The sequence below is a fragment of the Felis catus genome, chromosome E2 (assembly GCF_018350175.1).
Source record: "Felis catus isolate Fca126 chromosome E2, F.catus_Fca126_mat1.0, whole genome shotgun sequence".
Lineage (NCBI taxonomy): Eukaryota > Metazoa > Chordata > Mammalia > Carnivora > Felidae > Felis > Felis catus.
In genome coordinates, this window is record NC_058382.1 from 33,628,094 (window position 1) to 33,652,465 (window position 24,372).

Genomic DNA, 24,372 nt, shown 5'->3' on the forward strand with positions numbered 1-24,372 from the left:
GGTGCTGGGAAACACGGGATAGGGGGCATTCTGGGAATTGCAGTCCGCCCAGGAAAGTATAGCTGCTTAATCAGTGTGGCGTGGGTCTGTAGCTTAAGAGAAGATGAATGGGAAACGGCCAGCTGAGCCGGGCCCCGGCCGTGCGGGGAAAAAGGGAAAGAAGGAGGTGATAGCGGAGTTTTCGGATGCTGTCACGGAAGAAACCTTGAAAAAGCAGGTGTCTGAGGCCTGGAGCCGCAGGACGCCGTTCCGTCACGGTAACCGAGTGCTGTGAAGGGGGAGCTGCCGCGCGGGGTCTGGGGGCCTCTGAAAGTCCTGCCACTCGAGCCGAGCCCTGGGCAGCGGGGCCACAAGGGAAGAGTCTCTTGGAGACAGTATGACTTTGGCCACCTCTGACTCTCCTGCTATCCTCTATCATCCCAAGTTCGGTTCGGATTTAGAAATCTGAGAAGAGGAAGAAACGTAGGCCCGAGAGTTTTGGGAAGCAGAGGGCATGCAAGTTCGTAGTTCCTCCGAGGGCAATGATCGCTTAACCCAAAATAGCGTAGCCAGAGCATTTGTTGTGAGCTGCCAGATAGTTGGCACCTGCGCTTAATCGTTTTCACACGCCTATAGGTCGACTGCGTGACTTATGAAAGCAAACAAGTGTTGAGCAAGGGGAGGAACCCACCTTGAACGATTCCAGCCTCAGCCTCAGATACCACCTTAGGGGATAAGAATTCTGCTTAATGCATCATGCTTTCCCTTCTAGAGATTGCCATGATTTTGCTCTCAGTTGTTAAGTACTTTAAAGAGGTGAGTCCTGGGTGTCTGGATGCACATAGAAAGTGATAGCTCTATACACGCAGGGACTTGTCAATATCCTAGGCTGTAGGATGGAAGTAGGGATAGTGTCTACCACAGCTTGCTGAAGAGATGAAGTGAAGTCGTGCGTCTACAGCACCACTGTGTTTGGCACGTGGTCGGTCGTGGTGGTGGTGACTATTATTAGAAGCAGTGGGTAAAATGTTGAGCTAGAAATCAAGGCATCGGAAAGTTATGCTTGAACTGATTTAAAAAAAAAAAAGAATGTAACTTCCTCCAACAGTAACTTGGGGAAAGAAAAAGTAGGGTCAACGAAAAATCACCAGCCGCAGTTGTTATTGTCACTTTTTAAAAATGTATATATTTTGAGAGAGCGAGCACAAGTAGGAGAGGGGCAGAGAGAGAGAGAGAGAGAGTCAGAGAGTCCCAAGCAGGCTCAGCACTGTCCAGCGCAGAGCTGGACATGGGGTGGGATCCCACCAACTGTGGAGCTGAGCTGCTAGTCTCATTTTTTTTTAACTTGCTACTCTCATTTTAAGTGTGGGGGAAATCAGTAAAGAATCAAATATATTCAGTTCAATAGCTAATCTTTGAACTAAAACAGAAACGAAAACAAAAAAGCGGGTAGCCTGGGTGGCTCAGTGGGTTCAGCGTCAGATGTCAGCTCAGGTCATGATCTCGCAGTTTATGAGTTTGAGCCCCGCTTTGGGGTTGCTGCTGTAAGCTCAGAGCCCTCTTTGGATTCTCTGTCCCCCTCTCTTTCTGCCTCTCCACTGCTCACTCTCTCTCAAAAATAAGTAAACATTTTTTTTTAACTCAAAAAGGAGTACAAACCTTAATTTAGTGATATCACCTGTACTCCTTTTAAGAATTAGTATTTTAAGAACAATATTTTTTAAAAGTAGCATTGAATGCGTAAAGAAAAAAGAGAGAGCTTATAATTCTTCCTCCAAATCTTAGACTTTACTTACTTGATTTCTGAGAATTCACAACCATTCCCTTTTGTATTCTCTCGCTATACCACTTGGGGGTCAAAAATATAAAAGGAGAAAAAGCCACAAGTAATGTTTTCCTTCCAACAGAGGCCATTGTCATGGACATGGAACCCTTTCTTCACTGCGTGATCCCAGACTTCATCCAAAGCCAAAACTTTTTGGAAGGGCTTCAGAAGGAACTTTTGAACTTGGACTTCCATGAAAAGTATAACGATTTATATAAGTTCCAGCAGGTATTTATGTCCCTTTCACTCTTCCACTTCAGAAATTAATTGACCACAAAGCCATTCATTACCTTTGGACTTGAAGTTTTAGATTGGGTTTGCCTTGGAGGGTCCTTGCCTTGACATTGTAAGAAACATTCATTGATTTCACATAAGCTTACTGAGTGTTAACAATGTATTAGGTGCTATAATTATTGCGTGGGACTCTCTGACAGTCTCTGCCCTGTAAGACTTCAAAATCTAAAATAGTAGAAGTGATAACGATGGCAACAGATAGTCAAGAAATACAGTAAGCCAGTAAGTTAAGTACATTATAAGCAAAGGGGATCAGGTACATTTTGGGGATTGATATGCTAAAGAGAACTGTATGTTGGAAAATAATAACCATTTAAATTTTTGAGTTCATGTCTGTATTTTAGGTGGCATGATGTATTGCAGCATGTTGCTCACTGCAGAATGTCCAAGGAGAGTTAGGTCTATTCCTTTTTTGGTGGACGGTTTAATTTGGCAGGAAAGACCATGTCAAAATCATGGCTGGATTTTCTACTCTTAGAAGACAGGGCCTAGTCTAGGTATGGAAATCTAGATCATTGGTTTCCCCAGATTTGGGGGGAATATCTTTTTAGTACGTGGTGTACATCACTCTTAGAAATCCTTTATAAAACTTCATGGACATCAACCCTCAAGGATCACAGGATAAAATGAAAAAGATGAAGACCTATTTTGTTTTCTTTGCATTTACCCTTTGATTCCTCTTTATCTGGGATAAGACAGTAAATAACAGGATTTCTCTCTCTTTTATTCTTTTGCACTAGAGCTGATTGCGTCCCCCAGTATGTCTATCTTTGGGCCTTACACATATGATTGAATTAACCACATGATAAAATACACAATATAACTCTTAATAATTCAGGAAATCCAGTTAATATTAAACTTTTATCCTTAGTAAAGTTACATAGGTTAATTAAAACCACAATGATCTGCCTTTGTAATTATATCAACTTCAATAACAATAAATCTCTGTTAGATTTAGGGCCATATGCATCTCTGATTACTAAAATTGAGAAATAAAGCTGGTTTTTACTTAATGCAGTTTGGTGGATGAAAATACTTCTAACTGTAAAGTCAGTGAGTGGGAAAATAATAAAAAGGGCCTTGGGTGATGAGGAGGGAAATAAAAGATAACTTTAGATCACATGGGTGTTTGATGGAACTCTACTGGGCTGTGAATAATATTTACTATGCTCACTTTGGGACTGAACTTCTTCATCCTAAGACAGTAAATATAAAACCTGCTTTCAGTCTTCTGTCCCTTCAGACTTTGTTTGTATCCCCTTTGCTTGTGCTATGAATTGCCTTAATTGAGTCTATGATACCTTCCAGCCTTCCTAACAGTATGTCATTAAGAGTGGCCTGATATTCTGTATATTTCAGAACAAACATTATTGAGTGCATGCTTTATGCCATGCTAAGTACTTTATTAATTCATTAAATCCTCAGTCCTATGCAGGAGGTACATTAACTATTCCTCTCTTACAGATGAGGGGACTACATCAGTTTTTCCTTCTCTTCCGGATCGTTCCCTTTGACATATAAAAGAAAGATGTTAAGAAAAAAGTGCTCTTGACCTGACTTTGCCCTTCAACCACCACCCTATTCCTCTGCTCCTCTTTTTTTTTTTTTTTTTTAATTTTTTAGAGAGAATCTCAAACAGGCTCCATGCTCAGTGCAGAGGCCAGCATGGGGCTCGATCCCGTGACCCTGGGATCATGACCTGAGCCTAAATCAAGAGCTGGACGAGTGAGCCACACAGGCACCCCTCTCTGCTCCTCTTGACAGTAGAGTTCCTTATAAGGTGTCTGTACTTTTCTTAAATATGTCTTCTCCCATTCTCTGTTAAGCCCACTTTTCTTCAGCCTTTCACCTACAACTCCACTGCAGCTGCACTTGTCAAGCTCACTCTCGACTTCTTCTACGTTAGTAAATCCAGTCAGTCATCAGTTTTGAGGCCTCATTTTACTCCACCTCCCAGCAGCACTGGAGCTACTATGTTACTCCTTTCTCCTGGAGACATTTTCACTTTACTGTCCGGATGCCTTGGGGCTTCCTGCTACCACCCTGGCAAGTCCTTGGTTTCTTTTGGTAGGCTTTCCTTTTGTACCTGACTTCTCAATGATGGAGTACTTTAGGGCTTTGCCCTTGGGCCATTTCCAGGGAGACCCTCGCTTTGCCTCTACTCTGGGATATCTGTTCAGTATCTCACACCTAAGTCCAAAACTAAACGCCTGATCTTCTCCCCCTAAATCTGTTCCACCTGCAATTCTACCCATCCCAGTTAATGGCAACTCGATCTTTCCAAGGGACCAGGCTTAAAAACCTTAAGGTCCTCTCTCCCCTCATACCCAGTTTGTCAGGAAATTCTGCAGGCCCTATCTTCAAAACCTATCCAGAAAAACCCACTTCTTTCCATTCCAGTGCCAACAGCCAACACCTGGCCCAAGCCATCTTTGTCTCTCATCAGGATTATTCTATCAGTCTATTAACCAGTCTCCCTGCTTTTACCCTTGCCCAGCTCCACAGTCATAGCCGTTGTGTTATTTTAAAACAACAGTGGACCCAAAAGAGTTGAAGACACGTTCACATAAAACTAGTACACAAATGATCATAGCAGCATTATTCGGAATATCCAAAAAGTGGAATCAACCCAAATGTCCATCACCTGACAAACGGACAAATGAGTGTGGTCTGTCCACACAATGGAATATTATTCAGCCAGAAAAAGGTATGACGTAGTAATGCTGCTGTAACATGGAGGAGAGGAGGAGACTTGGAAATGTGCTGAGAGAAGCCAGCCACGCAAGGCCACAGACTGTAGGATTCCGTCCATATGGAATGTCCGGAATAGGCAAATCCACGTAGAGAGGCAGAATGTAGATTAGCACTGGCCAGGAACTTGGGGGAGAAGGGTATGTGCAGTGACCACCTGATGGGTACGGGGTTTCTTTTTGAGGTGATAATAAATGTTCTGGAACCAACAGTGGTGGTTGCACAACATGGTGAATAAACTAAAATCCACCGTATTACACACTTCCGGGTGGTTAAGATGGTAAATTTTATGTTACGTGAATTTTATCCCAATTTTTAGCAATTTAAGTGGGATCCCAATACTCCCTTGCTCAAAAATTCCCATGGTTCCTCATTTCTTTGTCAGAAAGCCAAAGTGCTTAGAACAGCTCTAAGGTGACCCCTTACCTCCTTGGCCTCATCTCCTGCCACTCTCCCCCGTACTCTCTCTGCTCCAGCCACATAGTCTCCTTGGATTTCTTGACTAGGAAATGCTTCACACTCAGGACCTTGAATCCTCTGTGCCTAGGTATTCCCTGGGACTGTTTCCCAACCTCCTTCAAGGCTATGCATCCCTCAGCGAGGTCTAGCCTGGCCGCCGTGTTTGTACTTGGAAGCCCTTCCCCATCTTGAGCATGCCTACTCCCTCATACCCTGCTGGTTTTCGCCGCGCATTTGTCCCCTTCCTTCATACTGACCATTGTCTTTGTATGTTTATTGTCTGTCTCCCTCAAAAATAACATAAGCTCCACTGTCACAAGTGTTTAAGTATTTGTTGAATAAGTCACAGGGGGGTTAAGGAAGTCGCCCGAGTCGCAGAGCCGCCACGTGGAGAGACCATGCGTCAAACCCAGGCAGTCTGGCTTCAGGGCTGGGCTGTTACCCACAATGCTATGCCACCAGGGCACTCACTGAACTGCTTTCCTCTGTGTGTCTCACATATGAAGGAAATCTTTTCTTTTTCCTCTTTTTTATGATCAAGTCTGATGATTTGAAGAAGAGAAGAGAGCCTCACATCTGTGCTTTAAGGTAAACAACTGGTGCTATTTGTCAGGTGCGGAAAGTATTATATAATATTATAACATTTTTGCAGAGGAGGAAACAGACTGAGAGATGAAGTAAGTTCTTCAAGGCTTCCTACATGAAAACTGAGGGAGCTCAGATACAAACTCAAATCAGTCTGATTCCAGGGCCCAGTTTCTCAATGATAAAATGTTCAACCTTGTTAGTAATCAAGGAGACACTGCAGGAAGCATTTTTCACCTATTAAGTTGGCAAATATTCAAAACCCCAGTGTTGACAGTCGTTGAGACCCCTTTATGCACTGCTGCCGACTTTCTTAGATGATGGTTTTGAAAGATGTATCAAAACCCTAAAAAGTATGCTTATTATTTTGTAGTGTAAGTCCACTTGTGAGAACTTATCCCAAGAAAATAATTAAGGATGAGCTCAAAAATTCCATAGAAGATTATGTGTTGTAATGTTGTTTAAAATAATGAAAAACTGTATACAAATTAAACGACCACGCACTGAGATTTACATAGTTAATGACACAAATGTAAAGTGGAAAACTCTACAGCTGTTGGCTATGACATATGTGAATTTTAACATGCGAGTATGATAAAGTTAAACCCTATTTCACCAATTCTAAGATACATTTTCTTTTTTCCCATTTTAGCACTGCTGAGATCCAGTGTCTCACAAATTACAATGGTGTCCTAGTTTAATTGGCAACATTTTTTTAAGTGAAATGTAAAATAATACTACTTCTTACAGACAAAGGCATATTAGAGTCAATGAAGTACACTTGTCAAAAGAAAAGATGTTAAAACAATACACACAGTGTGAATGATCTTAAGAAAGATATATATTTGGCTGTGTGTATACCAACGGAACGGCAGAAGAATGGGACGTTTAAATCTGGCTAGTAGGATTTCAGATTTTTTTTAACAGTTTTTTTTTTTTACTTCTGGAGTGTTTTTTTCCCCAAGTTTTGCTACAATAAACACATGTTACTTTGGTGGGGGGGGGTTGTTTTGTTTTTTAAGTTTATTTGAGAGAGAGTGCATGTGCACACGATTTGGGGAGGGGCAGAGAGAGAGGGAAAGAGAATCCCAGGTAGGCTCCATGCTGTCAGCAGTGAGGTGGGGGGAGAGCCCAACATGGAGCTCGAACCATGAGATTATGACCTGAGCCAAAATCAAGAGTCAAGGACACTTAACAAGCGCCCCTTAGCACGTGTTACTTTGTAATAACTTTTTCATCTATACAGAATTTCTATATATGATGGCAGTCTGCACAGATTGTTATTTCTTCCAAATCCTGAACTATTGCTTATGTATTAATTGTAACTCATAACATTTCATATTTATTTAGACCTTTCATTGTTCCAAAGAGAGGTGATCGTGCTTTAAGGCATTATTATCTCATTAGCTCACAGCACGCCTCTGGTAAGCATTTCCTATGGGACCGAGATTCCATTCTATACACACAGGGTAACAGCTGGATGGTGTGTGAGAGACAGCAGTCCTTGGTCTTTATAGAAAGGTGACCTTTATCTTTCCCGGTTGGATTCTGCAATTTCTCTCTTAAATACAATTAACAAGTGAGAATAATGACAGAAAATAACCCTGTCCTCGTGACACCCTCACAGAGTGACTAGAGGAAGGGCTTTTTATGGAATAAACTTGAGGAAGCCAATGTTACCAGTAAAAGAAGGATTTAAGGCTTTGGTAATAGTTGTTTAAAGCATCAAGACTTTGCAGAAATGTTTGCCACCCACATCTCAAGCCTGGTTCAGTACTTTGCTCTGCTGGCTCATTCCATGTAATTTGCAACTGTTTTTAAAGTTATGTGGCACTTCTGGGTGAACTAACGTAGCACAGTAGTTTACAGAAATTTTTTGGTTTGGTAATGTATAGTGCAGAAGAGGTACTCAGTATTAAAATCTCAGATCAGCCTGAAGACTTGATATTTAGGAATAGCACAATTGCATTTGGTGGGAATTTCAATTGTGTACATCTGGACTTAGAGGATCCCCAAAATATTGTCTGTGTGTGCAAAATGTGAACTAATGTAAATCCTTTCAAAATGATATAAATTCATCGAGATTAACAGAATTTCAAAGTTGATCAGCTGAATGAGTTATAAATTGTATTAAAGAGATTTCTGTACAAAGAACCACGTTAGGTGGTAAAAGGAAATGGTCAGCATCTTTTAGTGGTATCCTGCTAGCATCAGAACCTCTTTGAAAGGGACACCTGGGTGGCTTGGTTGGTTAAGCATCTGACTTTGGCTCAGGTCATGATCTCACAGCTCAGGAGTTCGAGCCCTGCGTCAGGCTCTGCTGACAACTCAGAGCCTAGAGCCTGCTTCAGATTCTGTGTCTCTGTATCTCTGCCCCCTCCCATTCTCTCTTTGTCTCTCTGTCTCTCAAAAGTAAACATTAAAAAATAAATTAAAAAAAAAGAACTTCTATGAAAGATTTTCCTGAGTGCCACATAGTTAGCATAATATAGACTGTTATTGCAACTTAAAGTTTTTAATCTACAACAGTGTCACCTAAGTGGTCATTAAACAGTGGAGCCAGTTTTAGTGCTGAAGAACATATCTAAAAATCAGTAACCTCGGAATGGAACATCAGTGCAATAAATCATGACAGATGCCAAATCACTGCCATGATAGGGCATGCCATAAATTTAAGAGGAAGAAAGTAAAATGAAACAGAGAAAAAAAGATTACAGTAGATAGATTAGTATTTATTTCTCTTTATTTCAGTTCCAAGTCCTAAACTGTGCAAGTTTAAAGTAAAGAATAAACTGCAGCCTCCAGGAAAAAGTAGTTGTGGCCTAGATCCAAATGGAGGCCTCACTGCAGCCTAACAAGTGATCTTTGTTTACATTTCTAGGAAAGTTCTGTTTGAAGATTTCCGGACTTGGCTTGCTGACATTTCCAAGATTGACCTGGAATCAACTATTGACATGTCCTGTGCTAAATATGAATTCTCTGGTAAGAAAGATAAAGCCCTTGACATCTGGAAGTCTTAAAGGCTTTAACTAACAGTGGCAAGAAGATAGCACCAGTGTGCCAGAATCCTGGGCTGCGTGTCCCCGCGTAGCATTAGAATCTGCTCAGTAAGGAACACTTGACCGGCTCATATACCGAAACGCCCACCTTCCTGGAAGGTATAATAAGGCAGGGGTTGTCTTTGGTGGAAATATGAAAACTGTTGACCATATTTTCCGGAAAATGCTGACATTGCACATGCACACCCGCTTTGTGTACAGTATCAGGAAACTCAGAGGTGATGTTGTAAACTCTACTCGTAGAACCACATTCTTAAGGGAAAAAACCTCAATATAGAAGGATACAGCGTAAACCTTGACAGTCCCCTTCCCTTTCTTTTTGTCCCCCATCTCTTCAGAGGGATCCATTGTCACCAGTTCCCTTTGGGAGCATGTAAATGTCTTTTTGAAAACATGTTTGGTTTTTTATCTACAAGAAAAAGCATTTCATTTTGTGTTCCTGAGTCCAGTTTTGATTTGGGTTTACTCTCACACAATATAAAGTATAATTGGGGGAAGTATAAATTGGTAGCAACTTTTTGAGGGTAACTGAGTAGTACACAGGAAGAGTCCTATCATATGCCCTTTTTAAAAAAAAAAACTTTTTCTTTTCAACTGAAATAACTTCAAACTTCTAGAAAAGTGGCAAGCATAGTACAAATAACGTATTTCCTGTTGGACTTGGTTGCCGTTCTGCCCCATGACCCCCAAGTGATTCCTACAACAAGGACATTCTCCTGTATGATAATGATAAACCATCAAAATCAGGAAGTTGAGATTAATCCATGATTCCCATCTAATCCTCAGGCTCCATTCAAGTTCTATTATTTGGTCCTTGATTGCAAAAGGATCTAGGGGCGCCTGGGTGGCTCAGTCGCTCGAAATGGCCGACTTCGGCTCAGGTCATGATCTCACAGTTCGTGAGTTCAAGCCCCGCATCAGGCTCTCTGCTGTCACCCGGAGCCTGCTTCAGATCCTCTGTCCCCCGTCTCTCTCTGCACCTCCCATGCTCGCTCCCTCTCAAAAATAAATAAAAAATAAATAAAATACGTGTTCAAAGGATCCCGTCCAGGATTGCGTCGTGCATGTAGTTGTCATGCCTGTTTGGACTCCCTCAGTCTTTTCTTGACTTTCATTGTCTTAATGCTTCTGAAGGTTTACAGAGGAGTCATTTTGTAAAACTTCCCTCAGTTTGAGTTTGTCTGATGCTTCCTCATGATTAGATTCAAGCCATGTGTTTTTGGTAGGAACATTACAAAATTAATTATGTGGGTTTTTTTGTTTTTTTGTTTTTTTGTTTTTTTTTTACTGCATCTTCTCAAGTGGTATGTGGTTTCTGTGTGTCATAGTCTAGTGATACTAACTCTGATTACTTAATTAAAGTGGTGGCTAATGTCAGGTTTTTCTTTTTTTTTTTTAATTAAAAAATTTTTTTTAATGTTTGTTTATTTTTGAGAGAGAGACAGAGCACACTTGGGGAAGGGGCAGAGAGAGGGAGACACGGAATCTGAAGCAGGCTCCAGTCTCTGAGCTGTCAGCATGGATCCCAACGTGGGGCTCAAACCCACAAACCACAAGATCATGACCTGAGCTAAAGTTGGACGCTTAACCGACTGAGCCACCCAGGTGCCCCAGCATCCTCTGATATTTCTTGCTGGTTGCCAAACGGGGATATTTTTCAATAAAAAATCATTTATTTTACATTTATTAGTTATTCTACTGTAAAGGAAACATCCCCCTTTTCCCATTTATTTATTCATGTATTTATGTCGGTGTGGATTTATGGATTACTGCTTATGTAATGGGCTATAAGCAGTTGCTGTCATTATACTGATGCTCATATTGTCCTGATTTGATCAAGGGGAGCCCCTTTAAACTGACTTCAGGTCCTTTTGATGTGTCCCCATCATTCTTAATATATCTTACTTTCTAGCAAAACAAGACTTTCCAGGCTTATCTTACATTTCCCCTGCTCTAGATCCAGAGTTGGCCATTCTTCCAAAGAACCCTAGTTCCTTTTAGTGAAGAATGATGCTTAAAAATCAAGATCTGGGTGGCTCAGTCAGTTAAGCATCTGACTTCAGCTCAGGTCATGATCTCACAGTTCGCGAGTTGGAGCTCCACATCTACTACTGTCAGTGCAGAGTCCACTTCAGATCCTCTCCCTCTCTCTCTCTACCTCTCTCTCAAAAATAAATGAACATTAAAAAAGAAAAAAATCAAGGGGTGCTTGGGTGGCTCAGTCAGTTGAGCGTCCAACTTTGGCTCAGGTCGTGATCTCACAGCTTGTGAGTTCGAGCCCCGCATTGGGCTCTGTGCTGACAGCTCAGAGCCTGGAGCCTGCTTCAGATTCTGTGTCTCCCTCTCTCTCTGCCCCTAACCCACTCGCATTCTGTCTCTGTCTCTCTCAAAAATAAATAAACATTAAAAAAAAAATTTTTGTTTAAATCAAGATCTGGACTGTAGGTGTTTTTGCTATTAGGGTGTCACCACTCCCAGGCCTTTCAGTGGAAAAGAGGCAGCAAACACATATGCACATATACACACACATGTGCACACACGTGCATTTACACTTTTGTGTGTTTCAACATCTAGAAATATGTAGATATCTAAATATCTATATAAACATCTACACATATAGGAAGCTCAATTCACGTTGATTCCTGCAGTTGCAATTCAACACTTTAGGTTTATCCCAGATTTTGCCATTTCCGTATTTGTAATTTCCTACCTCAGCAGTAAGAACCATGGCTTCCATTATCTTCAATAGATTTCTTTATCAATCGATCATGATCCCTCCATGTGTGAACATCTCAGTTCACCATAGCATGCCTTCCCTCCCCGGCCCTACACAGATGCCTGCCTTGCTCAGTTCCACCAAATGGCCCTTAGAAGTTTTAGCTCAAGAAATAAATGGGAATCAGTACCAAAAGGTCTATGCACAGTGATGTTCATTAAGGCAAATGGAGGCAACTTAATTAACAAGTGGAAGATTAGTTAAAGGGGAAGGAAGATAATTCATAACCCATATGGTATACTACGTGGCCATTAAAAAGCATGACAGGTGTGTATACTGATGTGGACACTTACCATGTAATAAAAAGGCCACAAAATAACCACTGTAGGATACTGTTTTTTTAAAAGCAAATGTATGTAGGAAAAATACTGGAAGAATATATGCAAAAATACCGTTAGTGATTCTCTCTGGGGTCTGTCCATATATGTGCCCTTCAGTGCTTTTGGAGTCCCCCTTGTTGCCCGTTTTATGTCTCCAATTATAAACCAGGAGAATAAGTGTCATTTTACAGCTGGAGAGTTCACATTACAGATGAGTATCAAATGGACTGATATTAAATGCTGGATCCAATCAGCTCCAGCTGCTCCTGGAGCTGCTCCTTGCGGTGCGGGACGTTAAAGTGTGCTTTGCACTGTTGCAGATGCCCTCCTCTGCCACGACGACGAGCTGGAAGGGCGCCGGATCGCCTTCATTCTTTACCTGGTTCCTCCCTGGGACAGGAGTTTGGGGGGCACCCTGGACCTGTACAACGTTGATGGTAAGACAAGTGCATGCTCCTCGGCACTAGCCACTTCTGAGTTCTTACATACAACATGTGTACTCATCTAAGGAGGCGGAAGCCATTCAGTGGGGTGACAACCGCAGGGGAAGGGATGTCAGCCCTGACAGCTGCCTCTAAGTTGTGCTTCAAGTCGTCATTACTCCAGAGATAGAGTCCATTAACAGGACTCGGCAGACCCTACTTCTGAATACTGACCGTGGAAAGGTAGAGTGCGTGTACATTCGCCTGGCACCGTCGGTCTGCTAGGGTGAATCCATCTGACAGGAAGCCAGGGCTGTTTTCTAAGGACCGACACCAAATGTTGACTCTGGAAAACTTTCCGAATTTATTCCAGCTCTCATCAATAATAGAGGGATGGCGTAGTGAGAACAGATATCACCCAGCAGAACCAGCAAGTATGAGGGAGACAGATGGAAGGAGGTGGTGGTTTGGGATCTGTAGGGTACGTCTAGTTCCCCCTAGAAATCTGAGAATTGTCGGAGTGAAACAAGGCGGCCTGGAATTGGTTAACGATAACGAAACCACATTTGTGGTTGTTTTCTCTCCTGGTGCAGAACACTTTCAGCCGAAGCAGATTGTCAAGTCTCTTATCCCTTCATGGAACACACTGGTTTTCTTTGAAGTGTCTCCAGTATCCTTTCACCAGGTAACGGTTGTAAACCACAAATATATAGAATGTAAGGATCATACTTTTTAGTTCCCTGTTAACAAATGTGACAGCTTCCCGATGGACCCCTGTGGCCAGATAGTGCCCACATCCATTGTGATGGATCTGGAAGTCAGTGCACCCTGGCTGGTGACCTTCCCCCTTATCTGGTGTGTTCATTCATGTGCTGCTGGCCTTTCTTTTCAGGTGTCTGAAGTCCTGTCTGAAGAAAAGTCACGTTTGTCTATAAGTGGCTGGTTTCATGGTCCTTCACTGACCAGACCCCCCAACTACTTTGAACCACTTGTACCTCGGAGCCCGCACATCCCACAAGATGTAAGGATAAATGCCGGTTGTCGGGCCTCTTCTCTAGAAGCTGTAGCATGTCGTTTGTTTTCCTGGTAATGAAACTAGACTTTACGTTTGCTCTTCCGCTCTTCTTGGATAAACTTTTGATAGTATCTTTTCTCAGGCAGAGTTTTCTGGCACTTTTATGTGTAACAAGGAGGAAATTATAGAGTGAGGATTTGCATATATTTTACTGTTATGAAATGACATAAGTGCAAAAGCAGTAAGAACTGTGAACTCATATTTGGCATCTGCTCCTTCTTTTAAGCATGAAATTTTATATGATTGGATCAACCCTACTTATCTGGACATGGATTACCAAGTTCAAATTCAAGAAGAGTTTGAAGAAAGGTCCGAAATCCTCCTAAAGGAGTTCCTTAAGGTAAGCCAGCATATCCTGTCCAGTATATCTTGGGGACATCCTAACAAAATCTCACTGTTATAACAACTTCTGCTTTTGTCTTTCTTCTTGGGTGGGTGCATAGGCATCATTAAAGGAGTTTTTTTGTTTTATTCCTGATTAGAATATTTTTATCACCCTCTTCTTCAAATAAAATATGGAAGCAGTACTAGCAGCTGACATAGGTAGCAGTTGTATGCTTAGTGGGTTAAGAGTCCCTTGGGTGTTCCCCAGTTTTCTAAAATCTTAATGGTGCATACACACACACACACACACACACACACACACACACACACAACTAGCCTCTAGGCTGAGAGGGAGTTGTATGTATTTTCCTTCCTATTCATTTGGTGAATATGGTTCACTATAAGCTCATTGCTTTTAGTAGAGAGATTATTAATTGGTCAACCCCTATTAACGAGCATTTGACAAGGATGAGGTAGCCCATTTCAGTGGCAAGGGAACTTCCACATCAGAAGTCAGAAGGACTCTATGTTCATGTCCTGGCTCTATGGTTTTACTAACCCGAGCAAATCACTAAATCTCTCTGAGCTTCCATTTCATCATCAATTAAACTGCAATAGGACCTGCCTTGCTCGTCTTGAAGAGTTACTGTGAGGGCCACACGAGATCATGGATGCTGGTGTGGTGCTTCACAGTGATCCTGCTCCCCCCGGAAGCGCGGTCCCAAGAGCTGTTCCTCCATGAGAAAGATAAAGGTTGAGATGCTACGTTCTGTCTGTCTCTCTCTCTCTCTCAGAATTTTAAAGCTGACATTAGCATATTAAGGAATTTGAGAAGCATAGTAAATAAACTTGTTTGACCCTATTTTACTGAGCTTACCTAAATCAGGCTTTGTGATCCTCGTTCCTGTTTTACAGCCGATGGGACTGCAGTGTTGAGAACATTCCTTGGGAAGCTACATTAAACAACTATAGAGAAAGCCTCTTGAGCATATTTCAACAGATTATTCAGCTTCTTGCTCTGTTCGTGGCTTATTTTATTTATAAGGCTGATTAAATAAAAGTGAGGCCTGCAAGAGATTTTTGTTGTAATGACATTGGCTGTTTTGCAGCTTAATTTTTTTCCCCTCATATGTTCTGGATTGAAGTCTGTATTGTGATCTTCATTTTATAAATTCAGGCGACTGAGATGTTGAGCAATTTGACATAAGACCTACAACTGCTAAAGGAGATAGTCCAGATTAACACTCAAATCTCTTGGCTAAGGCATGCTGATGATTTATCCAGTCTTTGTTCTGGCTTCACTGTATCAGGCCTGGGGTGGGGGGGTGAGTGTCGGCTGGCCCTTTTAGGAATCAACCAGAATGATTCTGCAGAGCTGCTCCAGCTGCAAGACCAGGTGTAGGACTACAGGGAGAGTCCCTGACTGTTTTTTTTTCTGTGCTCCTTTTCCAGCCTGAGAAATTTGCAGAGGTCTGTGAGGCTTTGGAGAAAGGAGATGTGAAATGGAGCAGCCGAGGTCCCCCTAACAAAAGGTAGAACCAAGACATTTGCATTTAGCACCTGCCTGTTGGTCAGCCAGGCTCACCTCCAATAATAGGACATTGGCCCCGGTGGTGTTTCATCCCCACGGCCATCTGGTAGCAGGCCTCGAGAGAACCTCACTGTTAGAACAACTGGTGATTCAGTGAGCTATGCCAAGGTTTAGGCAGCGGGGTACAAAGCTAATGATCGGCTTTTATTCCATGCGTGATATTACGTCTGTGGCTTCGATGAACAACTTGGCATCGCTGCTTTCCAGGTTTTATGAGAAAGCGGAGGAGAGCAAGCTTCCCAACATCCTGAAGGACTGCATGGAATTATTTCGCTCCGAGGCTCTGTTCTTGCTGCTCTCCAACTTCACAGGCCTGAAACTCCACTTCTTGGCCCCTTCAGAGGAAGATGAGGTGGAGGACAAAAAGGAGGGGGAAGGCACCTCTGCAGCTGATCACACTGAAGAAGGGACTAGCCATAGCTCCCCTGGGCCCCAGAGTCCTCAGACGGCCGTCAGCCACAGCAGCCAACAGAGCAGTGAACAGACAGACCCAGAGTCAGAGGAAAACGAAGCCAAGAGAGGTAAGCTGTCGATATGATTTGTCCTTGTGTACCATTAAGCACTCACTAGTGAATCATTTATTCACCCAACAAATATTGCTTGCACATCTGCTCTATGCTAGGCCTGTTTCAGGAACTGGAGGACAGAACAAACAAGGTCTCTGCTCTCCTAGAGCTAATATTCTAGTAGGAGAGGACAAAGATTAAACGTGTACACGAACCACAAGGACACATCAAATAACGATAAGTGCCATGCAGAAAACGTTCGTAGGGTCACGTGTGAGGAACGACCGAGTGGCCTCTGAGGTGAATGGGCAGTTGGAAGAGCCTGTCTCAGAAGCTGCTATTTGAGCTCAGATTGGAATAACAAGGATCTATGGGAAGAACATTCTAGATAGGAGGAGCAGCTCGTATGTTTTACTAGGCTAAAGATTTACGAACAATGGACAGAAATAGGACTGGCTGTGCCCCAAACTACTTTAAAACACAACATCATCAAGGAGAGGAAGGTGAGCAGCTTATGTCTGCTAAGGACCAATAGCAGGCTAAGAAAAACTTGTTTGCATTTGGGCATGTGGACAGAGGAAATGATTATTAAAACTAGAGGAAGTCTAGGGGCGCCTGACTGGCTCAGTTGAAAGAGCATGCGATTCTTTTTTTTGTTTTGTTTTTAATGTTTATTTTTGAGAGAGAGAGAGACAGAGTGGGAGCAGGAAAGGGGCAGAGAGAGAGGGAGACACAGAATCCGAAGCAGGCTCCAGGCTCTGAGCCATCAGCACAGAGCCTGATGCAGGGCTCGAACCCACAAACCGCGAGATCATGACCTGAACCGAAGTCGGACACCTAACCGACTAAGCCACCCAGGCACCCCAAGAGCATGCAACTCTTGATCTCAGGGTCCTGAGTTGGAGCCCCACGTTGGCTATGGAGATTACTTTAAAAAAAATAAAAAATTTTAAATTTTTTTTAAAAAGTAGAGGAAGTCTTTCATCATCTACAAACAAGATGAAAAAGAGAAAAACATAGGAAATTTAAGAGGGAAGGCTTCTGTGGATTTGGTGACTGAGTAGTTACCAATTCAACATACATGTTTCAGTACCTACTAAACCAGTCGAGAAAATCTGTTTCCCAACTCCTCTCCTCAGTTTTACTCTCCCTGCTTCCGCTCTGATTTCTTGAGAAGGACCCCATGCAGTTAGAAGAGCAAGGACGAGGGATCGCAGTGGAAACAAACCCCGCAGTGTGACAGGGGAACCACAAGCATTGTAATGCAGATTCTGTGGCCTCCCAAACGGACTGACCTGTTGCTTTTGTCACCACAGATACTTAGAACACCAGACCCAGGTAGCTTTTCCTGTACTGGTCAATACACAGCACGTTCTTTAATAATTTTTTTTAATGTTTTTTACTTTATTTTTGAGAGTGAGAAAGAGAGAGCAAGCAGGGGAAGGGCAGAGAGAGGGGTACACAGAATCCAAAGCAGCCTCCAGGCTCTGAACTGTCAGAGCCCGACATGGGGCTCCAACCCATGAACTGTGAGATCATGACCAGAGCTGAAGTCAGATACTTAAGTGACTGAGCCACTCAGGTGCCCCAAGATGGCCTTTAAGATAGAGGTTGGCTTTCCTTGATAATTGAAACTGGCATCTATACTTGGACCCTAAAAGGAATCAGGTGAAGATCAGTGGAGCCTCAGGGGCTGTTTAAAAAGGTATTTGTTTACCTCTATTCCTTTTGGTTTCATTTTTATGGGAACCTGCAGCTTAGGAAAAAAAAATCTATATAGGCGGCCAAAAGATGCTTTATTCTATTACCAAGCGTCTACTGTTATGGAAGACCCTGGACCAAAGCAGAGCAGGGAATACAAAAGGTAAACATGAAAAGTAACTGTTTGCAAAGTTTATCATCTTAAAAGGGTGGGGACCAAGCTATAAAGGAGCAGAGTTTTTATATTTTATTAAACTGGCATAAGTTCAAATTAGAGGCTTTATAACTTTAGGATGTTAAATGTAACCCATGTGATAACCAAAGAAAATAGCCATAGAATATACATAAAAGGAAACAAGAAAGTAATTTAAATGTTTCAATGCCAAAAAACCAATTAAGTACAAAAGACAGGAATGCAGGATATGGGGGACAAAAAGCTATAAGGCATTTAGAAAACAGGGGCACCTGGGTCGCTCAGTGTGTTGAGCGTCTCTTGATTTCAGCTCAGGTCATGATCCCAGGGTTATAGGATAAAGCCCCACATTGGGCTCCACACTGAGCATGAGGCTGCTTAAGATTCTCTCTACCTCTGCCCCTCTGCCACATGCTGTCTCTCTCTCTAAAATAAAAATATTTTAAAAATAGCAAAATGACAGAATTAATTCCCTCTTTATTAGTAATTATTATTTTTAAAAATTTGTTTTATTTATTCATCTTGAGAGAGAAAGCACAAGCGAGGGAGGGGCACAGAGAAGGAGAGACAGAATCCCAAGCGGTGTCCGCACCATCAGAGCAGAGCCCGATGCAGCGCTTGAAACTACAAACTGCGAGATTATGACCTGAGCTGAGATCAAGAGTCCGATGCTTAACCAACTATGCCACCTAGGCACCGCTCTATTAGTAATTACTTTAAATATAAATGACTATCAAAAGAAGGAGATTGACAAAGCCGACAGGAACACATGATTCAACTATCTGCCGTCGGGACACCTCAGGGGCTAAGTCTGTTAAGCACCCAACTTCAGCTCAGGTCATGATCTTGAGGTTCATGAGTTTGATACCCACATGGGGCTCACTGCTGTCAGTGGAGCCCACTTTGGGTCCTCTGTTCCCCTCTCTGCCCCTTCCCTGCTGTCTCTCAAAAATAAATAAACTTTTAAAAATGTTTAAAAAAAAAGAATTTCTTTAAAAAAAAAAATACTGTCTGCTATCTACAAGGGACCCGCTTGAGATCCCAGAAGCAGAAAAAGATTGAAAATCAAAGGATGGAAAAAGATGTTCCATGCAAGTAGTAACCAAAAGAGAGCAGGAATGGCTATACTAATATCAAATAGACTTTATCTTTATTTTATTTATTTTTTATTTATTTATTTATTTATTTTTTTAATTTTAATGTTTATTTTTTATTTGTGTGAGAGAGAGAGAGAGCAGGGAAGGGACAGAGAGAAGGAAACACAGAATCTGAAGCAGGCTGCAGGCTCCAAGCTGTCAGCACAGAGCCCGACATGGGGCTCGAACCCACAAACTGCGAGATCATGACCTGAGCCGAAGTCGGATGCCCAACTGACTGAGCCACCCAGGTGCCCCTATCTTTATTTTATTTAAATTTTTAAGATATCATACAAAGTGTCTTCTCTAACCACAACAGGATGAAGTTAAAAAGAAATGAGCTATCAAGCCATGAAAAGATACAGAGGAACCTTAAGTGCTATTACTGAGTGAAAGAAGCCAGTCTGAAAAGGCTACTTATTGTATGATTCCAACTCTATGACATTCTGGAAAAGGCAGAACTAAGGAGAGAGTCAAATCAGTGGTTGGAAGGCACTAGGAGGAACGAAGGGATGAATTAGGTAGAGCACAGGGGGTTTTATGGCATTAAAACCAATTCTGTCCAATACTGTCATGATGGAGACTCGACATTACTCATTTATCAAGACCAATAGAATGTAGAGCACCAGGAGTGAACCCTAATGTAAACTATGGATTTTAGTTAATAATAATGTGTAGTATCAGCTTGTCAATTATAACAAGCGAATCACACTGAGACAGGATGTTAATAAAGGAGAAACAGGAGGTAGGACAATCTATTTTTTTTTTATTTTTATTTTTTAATGTGTATGTTTGAGAGAGAGCGAGACAGAGCATAAGCAGAGAAGGGGCAGAGAGAGAGGGAGACAGAATCCGAAGCAGGCTCCAGGCTCTGAGCTATCAGCACAGGGCCCAATGTGGGGCCCAAATCCACAAACTGTGAGATCACAAACTGAGCCGAAGTCGGACGCTTAACTGAGCCACCCAAGCACCCCTGCAGTCTGTTTAAAATTATAGTATTTATTCATGTTATAATTTTTTTTTATTTTGGCAGCTAAATATTCTATCTGAAACTAACTGTAAAGAAAGAGAGCCTCAACGTCCCCCCCACCAACAGTCAGACATGGTACATTTCTGACAGTCACTGTTAAGGCTAGTTTGGTGGAGTAATAGATCAGAACGATAGGTCAGTAGGTCAGAAATCATTATGGGAATGATTTCGCTTTAGTGCTGGATCATTCCTGCTTACTATTCCCTCGCAATCTAGCAGTTGTATCAAGTTATTTTAAATTTTTTCTGGCCTTCTATGGTTTTTTCTTAGACTCAAGTGTTCCCACATGCCAGGGGGAGTTGAGGCGTTGGAAGACTGGTCACTACACTTTGATCCATGACAACAGCAAGACTGAATTTGCCCTGGATTTACTTCTCTACTGTGGCTGTGAAGGTAAGAGTCAGGAGTAACTTATGGAAACCAGTGAGCTGTTTCCATAAGAGGGGCAGTCTCTCCCGGTGATACTCTCCACCTGACCCAATTCAGAAGTGATGTACCTTGACCAGGATCACAGATCACAGAGGCACCCTGTTGGAAGGGATCTTGGGGGTCATGAACTTCAGTCTCCCCAACTCAAAGGATTTCTATCTGTGACTAAAGTATGGGGGATGTGGACCAAAACAGTTTCCCTCCAAGAACCCTCCCGCCCACTCAGATCTACATCTTTTATGTAATTTTCCTTCCAGGTGTATTTTACATTTAATTCTTAGTTTTCACTCCTTATTCGATGTTGGTTGAACAGTAAATTCCGGCTTGTAAGCCATAGAGTTGGTTACCGCTAAGGTCCCAGATCCCCCAGTCGTAGAGCAGCCTGGTATGGGCGATGTAAGTAGATGATGGAAGTCTTGTAGGAAAAGCTTTCTGATTGCTGTTTGTCTTCCCTTTTAAGGCTGGGAGCCAGAATATGGCGGCTTTACTTCCTACATTGCCAAAGGTGAAGATGAAGAGGTAAGTTGCTTCTGATAGCAAACTATCCTTCTTACTTCTTAAGGAAGCTTTCATTCTTCACACACCCAATTTTTATGACCTTCTGCCAGTGTCCTTAGCTGATAAATGCATGAGGGTCTGCCTGGCACTGGGTCTGCTTTCTAGTAGTAAGTACTCAGCAAGGAATAAAAATGCCAAAGGGTAATCATTTATTCTACCCTATTGAGAAATTCCATAGAAGTTAAGAGTTGATGGTGCATTCCCATGAAATCTTTGGATATAGTAAGGAATAAACGCAGGAGGTAGAACCTTTCTGGGTATGTATTGGAATGGGGTCCGTTGGGAAATGCCTTGACAGCTAGAGCAACAGCGCCTCCTCGTAAAGGATCTTTTAAAAGATCCCCTGTCACCAGTCTGAGTACATGATGTGAAAACCATCTGTTCCGTGGTGAATCGTTGAGGAAAAGCGTTGAGAATAAGTTCTGTGCTCTGATGTGACACTGTATTCACTTATTTCAGCTGCTAACAGTGAATCCGGAAAACAACTCTTTGGCACTGGTCTACAGAGATAGAGAGACTCTGAAATTTGTCAAGCATATTAACCACCGAAGCCTAGAACAAAAGAAAGCCTTCCCAAATAGAACAGGTTTCTGGGACTTCTCGTTTGTCTATTACGAATGACAGGGCTGAGCCAAGCTGAAGAAAAGAGACCCTTCCTCAGTACTGGGGAGTGCGGAAGAGCTAGGCATCACGCAGAGAGCTACAAGGTGGCCTGTGTGACCGTGTCTTCAAAACTGCGTGGTAGGACTCATCGTTATTGTCTGCAATCTAGGCCTTGAGCTTGGAGCCAGGTATTTCTCTCTTGATAAAAAAAAAAAAAAAAAAAAAAAAAAGCTTTTTTGTCTTTTTTTTTTTTTTTCACATTCAGTTTTTCATTTTCCATATGGACTTCCTTAGTGATTTTTAAAAAGCTTTTGTGTGTGGTAAAATACACACAACATAAAGTGTACCATTCTAACCATTTTTAAGTGTATACTTGAGTGACATTAAGGATATTCACATGGTTGTGCAATTGTCACCACCCATCTCCAGAACTTTGCCATCTTCCCAGACTGAAACTGTCCCCACTAAAGAGTAACTCCCCGTCCCCCTTCCTAGCCCCTGACAGCCACCATGCCACTTTCAGTCTCTGTCTCCGTTCATACAAGTGGAACAATACAATATTTGTCCTTCTGCAACTGGCTCATCTCACCTAGCATAAAGTCTTCAAGGTTCATCCATGTTTCCAGTGAGTGTTTGTTTTTTAATACTCATAAATGACTGCTGATTCTGTCCTTCCTAAGCATACCGGTTTAGAAAGTTACAGAAACTTCTGTCCTGTTCTGGGTGGGCTCATTATACTTCCTCCCAGTGCCTATGGCTTTGTTTCACTGTGACTCCCTTAGGACAGTGTGGACTTAAATGATGATGGTATTCCTGCCTTGGTAAACACCAGGCCCCAAACCACATGGCCCCTGAGACTTCTGAGTGGCTACTTGTGCTGTATGTCATCGTTCCTGGGGACCCACTGCTTTTCCATCCTGGAGTTGTGGCTCCTGTATAACTAGATGATTCTAGCCTTGCATGTGTCTTTCCTGTCCCTAAATACTCTCGGGTCAGCTATAAAATGAGTTGCCTGTTTTTCTTTAAGAGAACAGATGCTAAAGGCCACATCAAAATGCCAAGAGGCTGTCCATTTTGTTACATTCTCTTCCCTGAACTGGTGTGAGGCTTATGTGACAACTACCACCTATACATGGGGGTGTGTACGAGGGAGGGTAGTGGTCACCGCGTCGTTAGCTGCAAGATGCTGTTCTCGTTCCAATGCTGTCTTTTCGTTTGCTGTTTTTTTACATTGATTACCAACTGTTACCGTAACTTTTATTTGGGATTTTATTAATCAGTAGGAAAAGCATTGGGCTTTTACCTTCTTTAATCTCCTAATACTCCAAGTACTCCCTCTAAAGTTGGCATTTAAATGAAGAGAATGAGGTTCACTTCCTTTAGGTTGATGGTTTCAAGATTGTTTTGATTTTGTACCCCAGATAGATAGTATCTAGATAGATAGGGATAGCTATCTAGAAATTTTACACATGTACGAATATTCAGTATTGTCATAAAACACTAATTTTTCTCGGGTGAGATGAAAAAGAAGTACCTAGAACTAGCTCTAACGTCTTCCCACACACACACAGTACTGGGCCAGTTTACATGCATACTGTTTATTTGGTGTTTTTTCAGTTTATTTATTTTGAGAGAGAGACAGGGAGAGAGCCAGCAGGGGAGGGGCAGAGAGGAAGAGACAGAATCCCAAGCGGGCTCTGCACTGTCAGATCCATGAGATTGTGACCTGAGCCAAAACCAAGATTCAGACACTTAACCGACTGAGCCACCCAGGCACCCCCTACATGTCTGCTGTTTTGGAGACCAGAATTCTTTCACCACAGGGGCGCCTGGGTGGCTCAGTTGGTTAAGCATCCGACTTCAGGTCAGATCATGATCTCACAGTTCGTGAGTTCGAGTCCCGTGTCGGGCTCTGTGCTGACCGCTCGGAGCCTGGAGCCTGCTTCGGATTCTGTGCCTCCCTTTCTCTCTCTGCCCCTCCTTTACTTGTGCTCTATTTCTCTGTCAAGAATAAATAAACATAAAAAAATTTTTTTAAAGAATTCACAGCACAGTGACACGTGGGATTACAACAACTTTGTAAATAATGGCTTACATGTCAAAGTTTGCCTTTTCTTTCCAGTTCCTACAGACTGAATAAAGGTCATCCCTACAATATTATTTTCGCTCACTTGCTTTCTGATGTGTTTTCATGAGCAGGAGAGGGGGATGAGGTTCTAGTGAACAATCTGTCGGTAGCATAACTGCAAGTGGAAGGCCCAGGGGAAAGCACCAGGGCGCTTGGAAAAGAGATACTCATGGCCGTAGGTGACATCTAGGAGGCCACCCCACTTTTCCAATTCTGGAGTGCTCAGTCTAACTCTTAGCATACGTACAACGCAAGCGTTAAAATGTGTTTATTAGTTTCTCCTTAACCCCAGTGTGTTTAAGGTCTGCACCACAGCAGAAGCTTCTGTGCTCTACGCAAAAGGATCTCGCCGTCCGAAGGGAGAGACTCCTGGAGGGCCAGGCTCCGACGTTTCCATCAGTTACATCATCGACGGGAAAGATGGTGTGTTCGCAGGGCACTCTTCTGCACTGAAGACACTCAGTGATTGAGAAGCTGGTTTTCCTTAGTACTTCATTCTTCACCTGGATTTTTAGGGCTTAAAGCCAGTGTCAATAGTTGTGGCAAAAGAGGAACTGAAACACGGGCATCTTGTAAATCCTTCTTTCAGGTAAGAGCTGTTGATGTTCACCTGTGTAACAGATGGCAT

At 42.5% G+C, this 24,372-nt stretch overlaps 1 protein-coding gene across 2 annotated transcripts; it reads left to right on the top strand.

Moving 5' to 3' along the window:
- Positions 1-25: 25 nt before the first annotated feature.
- Positions 26-23,786, top strand: OGFOD1 (2-oxoglutarate and iron dependent oxygenase domain containing 1). Of its 2 annotated transcripts, none has more exons than XM_003998051.6 (13): positions 26-257; positions 1,887-2,032; positions 5,850-5,896; positions 8,775-8,875; positions 12,369-12,485; positions 13,064-13,155; positions 13,363-13,491; positions 13,772-13,885; positions 15,322-15,401; positions 15,668-15,981; positions 20,297-20,419; positions 20,916-20,974; positions 21,473-23,786. In XM_003998051.6, exons 1-13 carry the CDS (start codon positions 104-106, stop codon positions 21,632-21,634), a joined length of 1,638 nt encoding a protein of 545 aa, XP_003998100.3. In that variant the 5' UTR covers positions 26-103; the 3' UTR covers positions 21,635-23,786. The 2 variants fall into 2 exon arrangements, with proteins under 2 accessions (XP_003998100.3, XP_044901536.1); XM_045045601.1 differs by lacking the exon at positions 26-257 and adding an exon at positions 324-795.
- Positions 23,787-24,372: the final 586 nt, after the last annotated feature.

Bases quoted from the DNA above. Each gene is read 5' to 3' on its own strand.
- OGFOD1 (XM_003998051.6), top strand. From the start codon at position 104: ATGAATGGGAAACGGCCAGCTGAGCCGGGCCCCGGCCGTGCGGGGAAA. The intron at 13,156-13,362 runs GTAACGGTTGTA...CTTTCTTTTCAG, and splicing joins CTCCAGTATCCTTTCACCAG to GTGTCTGAAGTCCTGTCTGA. The intron at 13,492-13,771 runs GTAAGGATAAAT...CCTTCTTTTAAG, and splicing joins GCCCGCACATCCCACAAGAT to CATGAAATTTTATATGATTG.